Here is a 10,728-nt window from a genome sequence, read left to right as displayed (position 1 = left end):
GTTTAAAAACCCATCACTTACATTGTAGGAGGAATAACCAAATCTCAGCTATATTAGAAAATATTCACTATCCCGTTTCCACTGCACTGATGACAAAATGAGCCTCCCAATGTGAAGCCAAACTTTCCTTCCCATTTTGCAACACACTCCAAAGGTGTGCTTGGTGCCTCATTAGTATTACATCTCTGCCAGTCACAGTATCATATCAATGCAACACTGGCCCTTAAGATCACATTTTGGTTCATTGCATTATTAGAATAGCTGTTAGCAGTATCTCAAAACTACCAGTTCCTATGAATGGTTTTCCTATGAATGGTTACCTTAAAGTGTGTGGGGGGGGGAGCTCTCTAAAAATTGACAAAGGTTTACTTTCAACAATAACTTTCACTCTCTCTTTTTATATGACATGTCATATATTTTAGTTTTTTCTGTCAAAAGAAGATTCTTCTGGATCTGTAGGCAGGGAGGAGGGATTTTTTTTTTTTAAGGTAATCCTCAAAACACCTTTCTTCCACAAGATCTCACAAGTATTGTTTTGAAGTATACAGAATTCAGTTATACAAAACTAAAAGAAAAGTGACAGAAACGAAAGAGAAACATCAAGTTCACTAAAGCCGAGGAATGTAAACTGCAGTAATTTCATTTAAGAAAAATCCAGGACATTTACACATCAACAAAATACATCATTGTGCAGCAAGTTAGAAACAGCATCTGTGGAATGTTCTGTATACTGAGAACAATGTATTACATGGCATTGCACATGTCAACATAGAAAATGCAAGTGTCATAAGATATCACTGTAGGCAGTTTCAAAGCATCTATGTGGAACTATCCTGCTCTATCCCGAACTGGAATCCAGTACCCTTACAGGATGTTTAGGCTAAATACACTTATTAGGGAGTAAACCCTATTAAAATAAAGGAGATGTTGTTTTGATAATCATAGTATTAAACTTCTTCGTGTTTTTTAAAAGCCAATAAGGTTCTACTCATCAAAGAAGCTGAGAAAAGGCTTTGCTCATAAGACTGAGAAATTTTGCAGTGCTAAAGAGAGGCTTTCCAACAATCTGGAAGTTGACTTTTTTAAATGTGAAAACTCTCAGTCAAGGTTTCTTAACTCCTTATGCACTTTTTCTTCCTCCTTTTCACAATTCCTAACTGCCTTCCCCAGTGAACAAAAAGCCCTAGAGGCAAAATTCCAAATTCAGCAAAAGCAAAAAAGTGCAGCAGGAAAAATTAAACCTATGAAGTTTCTGATAACTTACTTCAACCACAGAATTGTTTCTGGGTTGGAAATTTTTAATGCAAAACTTCCTGATTATTCGTTGAATAATCAATAAATAATTCATTGATAATTCATTGAATAACCAGGATGTTTTGCCACCCGATCCCATTTCCAAACTGTTAAGAGTAAAATAATATACTCAGACACCTCTATTCATTCCTGAAATACCATATTTTTATACTGGAAACTACAATATTTCTACTGAGCCAGTGCATTCCCTACTTCAGTCTACAGAAAGGGAAAGGTCACTGGGTTTTGCTGTTCTATAACTGGCAATGGATCTCCCAGGTATGTATGGTTCTCTAGATCACAGTCTCTAGGAAACTCATTTTTCAGAAAGAAGGGTGAAAGAAAACATTTTTATTGCAGCACACTAATAAGATTTAACAGCTTACTGAATCACTTGCTCATAAAAGTGCTTAAGGCACTGATAGCTTCCTCTATTTTAAAATATTAATTTGATTTCATTCTTGTCATTCTGCTAGATACTGTATTCATTTAGGACTAGACACAATTCACAGTATTCATAACTGTTTGGTATATTATCCAGAAAAAATTACAGCTAACTTCTGGCAAAGAATCACATTCAGCATTATTAACACTGTACCTGAGAATTACCACACATTTCCTAAAAACAATAAGGAAAGGCAGAGAAGGCCTATGAAAAATGGTAACAAAGATTGCAATACAAGTAACAGCTAAGAGAACTGAATACAAAATTCTTAAAACAAAAAGTGAATGCGAAATTATCATTAAGCCCCCCTCCCCCAAAATGTCACCAAAAAGTTAGGTTAATGTGGCATACATTTAGTTTACAGTGGTTGATGGGATGGTTCTTATAGCCAAACGGCCTCTAAGTATCAGGACTTTCCTGCAAAGATACCTTTCTTTTATATTCCCTTACTCAGGCCTACAGCTTTTCCTCAAGCAGGCTCAGTCTTTTTTATGATTCCAATATGACATGCTATATTGTACATTTGTGTACACGTGGCTCTCACTTCAGGTGGGATGTACTAAGGACCCCAAACAAAACTCTTCAATATTCTTGGATAAGAACACCACAAACTTTTAAACATTAATAAAATGCTCAAAATCTTGAAGAACACATAGTTATCAATATATGTTTTTAAAACCCTAATTTCCTAAGCCTAGGAACTGCTGGATCACTTTAAAAAATTATTTATGTTTCTGTTACATTTTCTTTTTGAGTCTTCTGGTGAGCAAAAAGAAGCAACTGATCTGTCTGAATTCAGTAGCCTGATGGAAAATGTAATCTGGTATTATGCAAATCAATTGATTATATTGCACAACATTTTAGCTTTGCTGTAACTGATAGCAAGAGGCAGTCAAACCACTAAGAGTGGTGTTTTGTTTTGTGGGCAGAAATCCTTTGTCTACTCTGGATTACTAAGAGAATCCTGCTTTAACCTCAGTGTCTTTCTATTATCCAACAGTTGACAAGACTGAAAACTAAACAGTGTGTCCACTGTCTAGCAGGCCTGATATACTGGCAAAAACAAGAAGAAATGTACACCACACTCTTAATTCACTCAGAACTCAGTTCTGCCCCAAATACACAGGGATGCTCCAAATAGTATCTATAAGAGCTATTGCTGTCGGGGCTCTGTTCTGTCTCCATCTCAAAAGCCATTCTAGAGTTTTTCAAGGTTGGACCAGGTTCAGAACATGCACACGCATTTTAGAATATCATTGGATAGAGCAGGCTTCCCCAACCTGCGGGCCTCCAGATATTGCTGAACTACAACTCCCAGCATACCCAGCCACAATAAGTTGTGTCTAGGGATGCTGGGAGTTGTAGTTCAGCAACATCTGGAGGCCCGCAGGTTGGGGAAGCCTGGGATAGAGGACTCTGGAATCAGCAAACAAATTTACTGGAGGTCTACTCAGAGATAAAAGGTAGAAATGCCAGCTCCCCATCACCACCTCGGCCACCCCTCACTACTATATCCACCATTTCTTCCAAACACTCTTCTTGCTTCTGGGTTGAAAACCAAGGGGACAGCTGGTACCCTCTTGGATGCCAGATTTGAACTTTAGTTGCCAATTGCTAATCTAGGTAATCCTGTGTCTTTCAGTTATGTGAATCATTAGAGAATTTCATCAGGTGTGGCCTTCCTACCACAGCACTATAACAAGAAAAGAAGTCGCAGCTTTCAAATCCCTCAAGGTCAAGCAGCTAGGAAAGTGTCTTTCAAGGCAGGAGCTGGATTCCCAGGGAACAGCTTCAACAGCTGCAGGATCTGTACAAGAAGGGGGGAAAATATCTAACAGAGCAGCAAGACCTAAAAATGTGCAGGGATCAGACAGTTGGAATGTTCAGAGGAGTTGTACTTTCACTAGGGCAAGTGAAAGTATGGCTCCTTTCAGCAGGACTTTATCAAGCTTGCCTCTAAAAGATAGCCCTAGTTACTCACAAAGAAATGAAATAGTGGGGAAGGGATACATAACTATACTGGTGCAACAGTTAACAGGTTACAAGTAGTAGTAGTTTGCATAACCAGCCAAATCCCATCTACATGACAGAAAAAGGCACATATTCCAATCCTCCTTGGATTTACTATTTCAGAATGCACAACATACTACTTCATAAGCCAAAAAGAAAACACTGTGGAGGCTAGTTCTCAGGAGGAAGAGTTCTGGCTACCCTTCTCCCAAATTTGCTAGTTTTTGTCATAAAAACTAGATGGTGGAATATTCCAAACATGCAATTTCTCCACCTGCATTCAGAAATGGTGCTGTACCAGGAAGTCTAAACCATGTGCTTTTTCTGAACATGCAGCTCAGCTCTGAGAGTTTAAGGCCTGGAGCAGACATAAGGCAGAACTTCAGTTAAAGTCTGGCTCTTTGCAACATTCCAAAGCCTCAAGGGTGCTCTCTCCCTCCTCCCATGCCTACACGAGAGTCTGCTTTGGAGTTAAGTTAAAATAAACTAGGATCCATCATGATGTCTGAACCAAGCAAACTTGGTTTATTCTAAAGTATTTATTGTGGGGGGTGGGGGACCCTGCAATTTGGAACTCATTTCAGACCTTGGTTTTATATTGCGGCTTATTTCAAGTAAGGAGGCTAGAGTAAACTGAGATTGATCAGTTCAGGCATCATGACCAATCTTGGTTTATTTTAACATAAATCCAAAGGAGACACCCACATAGGCACAGAGGGAGGCATGCACACTCCTGAGGCTTGTCAGGGATGTCATGCGGAGCCAAGGCTTCAAGTGAAGTTATGCAGGGTGGCCAAATCAACCCTAAATGTTAAAACAAGTTAAGAGGGACACTTCCCTGAAATCAGTAATTGAGTAAATGCAAGTAACATTCAAAACTAGAAGTCAACAAAAAATGATGAAAGAAAGAAAAGTGCAAACTCAGTATGCAAAGAGAATTATGACATTCATAGCTACTCCTTATAATGGGTAAATTAGTACGTTTCCCAATTGATATTAGGCACTTTAAAGCATTTGCACTTCAGTGCCAAGCAAATGCCAGCATGTTTTGTAATGCTGTACTGATATAATAATCCTAAGAACTCTTTTACTGGTCCACCATGTTAGAACCATATGATTCGAGTGTCACTTAAAATACGTAACACCTTAAAATATGTAACAGTGCCTAACCTTACAATCACTTGGACTACCAAAGCAATGCTCAGGACTGGGCAGTTTGCCATCCATGGAAGAGACCCCAGACCTACTCTCAGCACAGTACCCCATCCATGGCTGGCCGCCGATTGCTCCCAAAGTGGTACAATTGCCACAATGAAGTACATGCATGACACCAAAGAAGAGCAACAGCGGCAAGGCCATGTCCAAGTCCTCCCTGCATGGAAGTCTTCCCTGCATTTGGACCCAACAGGACCAGGTAATTATGTATCTTTTTTATAGCAATGGATTTTACATGACCAAAGGGTAGAACTGGGGGATTCTGCCCTGTTGAACATATGATGACATTTTTCTGGTGACAAAGTAAGCAACTCTGCTGTCACAACAAACACTGCTTTATCAACACGAATATAAAAATCAGGTTGCCACCGATGTTGGCTATCAAAAATCAGAAGTGGGCTCTAAGCCAACATTGTCATTGTAATGTTATAGAGTTTATAAAGGTAAAAATCCCTACTACACCATGTTAAAAAATGTGTTGTAATTAAATATGTTATAGTGTTTGGTTAAAGCCTTGATTTTGGTTAGGATTTCAACCAGAACAAACTATCCTGTGCTTGGAGTTAGAATCCAAACATGATGTTTGGAGCTTGTATTCTCTCTCCAGTTAAGATGCAGCTAGAATTGCAGAGACCCATATTAACAATAATATTGTCTAACAAAATGTTGCCTAAAAAGTATGAAACAATTCGGAAATCTTGTTAGTTCTCACACAAATTGCACCATGTCATTTTGAAAGTTAACACAGCTTTCATGACCTCAGTGGAGCTGCTTGTGAACCAAAGTCCTTACTGTCCTTGAAAGGAAATAAAGCTAAACGGATGCCAGAGTTTCAGAGCTCACTCTGTGAGCACCTCTAAAATTGCATTACAGCAATATGTAGCAAACACTGATTGACAGTTAACATCAACATTCCCAGCTTAATTTGTTTTCGAATAGCTCTGGATTTTAAATGCAGATTAAGGTGAATTGCTTTTTCAAAAATCTGGTGGATTAATGCTGCATTAATCTCTTTCAAAGAATTCTTGTTTGTACATTACTCATCTATTAATCGTATTGAATCCTGAGGAGGGCAGTGGGGACAGGGTTGTATTCACTTCACTTTCTGTCATTTCAGACAGAACTTGGCCTCCCTGACTGACTTCACTGAGAGCAGAGTTAACTCAAAATGGATAATACCTGAATTTTGCACTCACATCTCTATTTCAGCATGAAAAGTGTGTGTATAAATCCACCTGCAAGAGACAACAACAGGTATTCTTCAGGTATTATGGCTGCCACAGAAAACAGCAGTCCTACATCGCCTCCTCTCCTTTCTGGTGACATCTAGAAAACTGGCATGATGTGATACTGGTGCATTCCAAGCTTCTTTACCCTCATTCCTTAAGTGACAGCTATGAAGTGTAGCAGAGAAACTCTTAATCTGAAGACACCATGCATCTTCTTTTATTATTGGTTATGGGGGAGAAAGAAAGAGAGGAGGTGATGATGGTCTAGAGCTGCTGTTTCTAGCAGCAATCACACATTTCCCATTTCATCTGGATCTCTGAGGCAGCGTCAAATTAGGTCACTAGAGTCCCACCAAGAAGAGATGCAAAGGAGATCTTTTTCTGGTTCCTTCTAAATCTTACACATGTATCTATCACATGCTTACGAATCAGAAACAGAAAACAGGCCTCATGGCTCCCATTACAGAATCACACTGTTTGAAGAAATACATATCTATAGTCTATTGCCTCTTTGCTGTGGGTTAATGTTCATGTATTCTTCAATGGTGATTTTTTGTGAGCACAGAGGAGGGTGACATAAGGAACCCCGATGAAAGCCCATTTCTCACTGGGCCAAAACTTTATGACAGGACCTTGTTCAGGGATCTCCGAGACAGCATCGAAGTAGGCAAAACAGACGCAGCCCAGGTAAGCGGCAATGCAAATAAGGATGTGCCTGAAAAGACAGAAGAGAAACAAAGACTAAATACAAAGCCAAGCATTTAGCTCAGCAGTTGGTTTGTTGTTGTTGTGGTGGTGGTGGTGGTTGGGTGGGTGGGGAGGAACCAGCATAGCGTAGTGGTTAGAGTGTTGGACTAGGACCAGGAAGACCCGAGTTCGAATCCCCATTCAACCATGAAACTCACTGGGTGACTCTGGGCCAGACATCTATCTCTCAGCCTAACCTACCTCACAGGGTTGTTGTGAGGATAAAAATAACCATGTACTCTGAGCTCTTCGGAGGAAGAGCAGGATATAACTGAAAAAACAAACAAACAAACAAACAAAAAAAAACCTTCCTCTAACATACAGTTAGCAATCTTTTTAATTCTGAAAAGAAACTACACATTCTGTAGAATGAGGAATTTGACACATGAATAAAGAACTCAGGATTCTTCTGTGAACGCTATCTGTGCCATAGAGAGATGAAAGCGAGCTCCACTGAGAGAACACAATGCAGAGTTGCAGGGAACAGAGACTTCAAAATTGCTCTCTTCCACGATTCAGAGATGAACCAAATGTATAATGCTGCCTTATATGGAGCCAGACCATTGGTGTGTCTAGCTTTTGAACCACCTATTGTGGCAGCAGCTCTTCAACATCTCTGGAAGCAGTCATAGAGATGCCAGAGATTGAGTATGGGGCCTTGTAAAGAGCCAAGGGGGTGCTCTACCATTGAGCTATGTGCCCACCGAACCCCCCTGCCAGCTTATTAGATGCATGTGAGCATCTCACTAGAAGAGTAAGAAACTGGCTAAGCATATTTATTTGGAACAATCAACAGTGCATGCATGTTGCAGGAGCAAGGTGGAATTGCAGTGCTCAACACAATTTTTATACTCTGGGACCATACTTGCATTAGGGATGTGCACACAAACCTGTTTGGAGGCCCTTTATAAATTTGCTATTTATATTTTATTGCAGTGTTTCAATTTAATTTTGCCAAATCATTCTAAAGTTGAATCTATGTACTGTAGCTAGTTTTCCAAGAATGTGTTGATTCCTTGCCATTACGTTCTTGGTGGTGATCCACACAGAACATGTCTTTTGGATGAAGGAAGGAGGAGCTTCAGATACTGAGAGGCAAGCCAACACAGCATCTTTTATTGTTTAACGATGAACAGATGAAAGTGCCTAAAGTTATTTTTAAGTCAGACCACTGGTCCATTTCACTCCGCACTATCTTCTAACTTGGTGCAGCTCACCAAAACCTCAAACAGGAGCCGTTCCCAGCCGAGGTATTTTACTTCTATTCCCGAGATAATTTAATAGAGATGCCAGGGATCAATCTGGAACATTATGCATGCAGAGCATGTACTGTACAACAAATGGGAAGTCACATCTATAATCAAAAGCAATTAATTTTTTTCCACCTCCCATTATAGTTGTTAGTTAAACTAAAGTTAGTGCCAATGCTGCCTACAATGCCTAGATTTTCTGTTGGAGACCACAGATTGAACCATTTGGCAATACTGAAAAATGTGGTCATCATTAAAATCAAACCACATAGGACTCACCATACACAGTGCAAATACGGAAAGTTAAATGATGAACAGATCTCGCAGAATACTCTGTCACTTATCCAGCAAAAGAGTGCCAAAGTCCACCAGAGACCAGAAAATAACCCCAGTTTGACCACTCGCAAATTGTCACACCTAAAAGCAAAGGCAGGGTGGGGGAAATTATTAAGCAGTTAAGCAACACAGTAATGAAATAAAATAGACTGAAGATTAAGTCAGATCAATCTATGTACAACTTTGGAATGCTCTCCCTGGAGACATTGGCCTGACATTGCCTTTTGGGCACTAGACAGACATTTTTGGTGCCTGTGCATTTTAGAATGTCTAAGATGGTTTTAATCTCCACTGTTTTAAGATGCTGCTCTTCTAGTATGGATTTGTTTCAATCTACGTGGTGTATCTCTTGTTTTAATTTTGACTGTACACTGCCCTGGAAGTTTTTGCTGAAGTAGAGTTTTAATTTATTTATTTTTAATAACTAAAAAAATTTTTTAAGGAATTTTCAAGCCCTTTTAAGGTGTTATTTGCATCAAATAAGGATGATTGTTATACTCAGTATTAATAAATATGATCAATACATTGTTTGCATTAATTCCACTAAAATGTAAGCGCTTTTTAAGTCCCATTAATTTCAACTGCAGGTCTGAGACCCATATAGAAGGGTATCAAACACTTTCCCCTCCTTGAAAAGTGAGCCAAGCAGCATGTGGAATATACTCTATAGGTTCCTGTCCTTTCTCCTTCATGGACTCTCCTGCATTGGTGTGCATAGAGGGTAATGAACAGCTTTTTATATTGCTAAATGGAACAAGATAATCTCTTTTGGATGATGCATCTGTGTATAAATCCCCACCATAGGAATCAACACGGCTTTATTTTCCACATAGGAATTCAAACTAACAACTGTAGGAATTATATCCTGTGTTACATCATGCAACTATTTGATTAGAATGCCATATAACCACTAATTCAGAAAATAAACAAAAATTAGGTCTACCTAAGGAATTAATAGAGGAGATAGGTTATTTGTATAAGCACAAATTAAACATTCTCTCAAATGCTTTATTGTACTAAAAGTATCAAGGCAGGTAAAAGCAATGAAAAATCCATTCATGAACATGTAAACATGATTTAAAAAAGAAAAAAAGACCAATGTATCTTGACTTTTCTTTCCTTGGGAAGGGTGGGGATGCCATCATTTGTGATAGGAGTTGAGAATTTGCCAGGGCCCACCATCAATTCCGGTCATCATCTTCCCTGCTTATGGGCAGTTATCTCCCAGGCACACAATCAGCAGGAACATTTGGTGTAATTTACACTCTAGTAGCATTGTGACTAAGAGACTGAGTTACAAATCAGGACTTTCCTGGTTCCAATCCTGCCTCTGCCATTAACGCACTAGATGCTCTTAGGCGAATCACTCTCTCTCTCTTACAGACCCTTATCTAAAACAAAGGGATAACACTGGCTGACCTTACAAAGTAGTTGTAAAGATTACAAGACACTGTATGTGAAATGCTTGGGACATTTGAAATGTTATGTCTTCTCATTTATATTAATCATACGTGCCGCTTGAAAGGATCAGCCTTTGTTCTGTAAGCCCTTTCAGCTAACCGCAGATGTTTTGAGACGGTCTGTGGTTACTCAGTAGTAATTGGAGGCACCACCTACATGCTAGAAGCCATCTAGGGGCAAACTGGACAAGGGAGGCCCATTGACCCTCTTACCCAAGTCTCTACAAACATCTGGCTCTGGCTCTGTTAATCTTCATTAAGTGAATTTCAGAACATAAGAGCCTTGATGGATCAGACCAAAGGTCCATCAAGTCCAGCATCCTGTTTCACACAGCCAGTGGGGAATCCACCATCAGGGCATGAAGGCAACAGCTTTCCTCCAGTGTTGCTCCCCAGCCAGCAGCAAGTGGTGTTCAGTGGCATACTCCTCCGAACATGAGGAATCCATACAGCTATCAGAACAAGTAGTAATGGATATCGTTCATGGACTTATTTCACTGGCTTAGATTACTTTAAGCTAAGGCTGCACAACTTTGGCCTTCCTGCAGCTGTTGGACTAAAACTTTAATAATTCTCAGTACTGCCCACTGTGGCTGTAGTACTGAGGATGATGGGAGCTGTAGTACTGTAGGTTGATAGGAGCTGTAGTCCAAAGACAACTGGAGCGCTGAAGTTCTGCAGTCTGCTTTAGGGGTGTGCACGGAACCATGGAACTGCAGGATACCTCCCTGCCACCCCTTCTT

General features: G+C 39.7%; 1 protein-coding gene across 3 annotated transcripts in view; it reads right to left on the bottom strand.

The window, feature by feature from the left end:
• Positions 1-620: 620 nt before the first annotated feature.
• The window catches only part of ACER2 (alkaline ceramidase 2), a 33,013-nt gene continuing 22,905 nt past the window's right edge, over positions 621-10,728 (bottom strand). For all 3 annotated transcript variants that reach the window (XM_053298435.1, XM_053298436.1, XM_053298437.1), the window contains 2 exons: positions 8,469-8,606; positions 621-6,907 (listed from right to left, as the gene is read on the bottom strand). In XM_053298435.1, coding sequence (XP_053154410.1) covers positions 6,721-6,907; positions 8,469-8,606 — 325 coding nt within the window. In that variant the 3' untranslated portion in view covers positions 621-6,720. The remainder of the gene's footprint in view (positions 6,908-8,468; positions 8,607-10,728) is intronic.

The sequence above is a fragment of the Hemicordylus capensis genome, chromosome 2, assembly GCF_027244095.1.
Source record: "Hemicordylus capensis ecotype Gifberg chromosome 2, rHemCap1.1.pri, whole genome shotgun sequence".
Taxonomy (NCBI): Eukaryota; Metazoa; Chordata; class Lepidosauria; order Squamata; family Cordylidae; genus Hemicordylus; species Hemicordylus capensis.
This window is presented reverse-complemented; position numbering and strand designations above follow the sequence as displayed.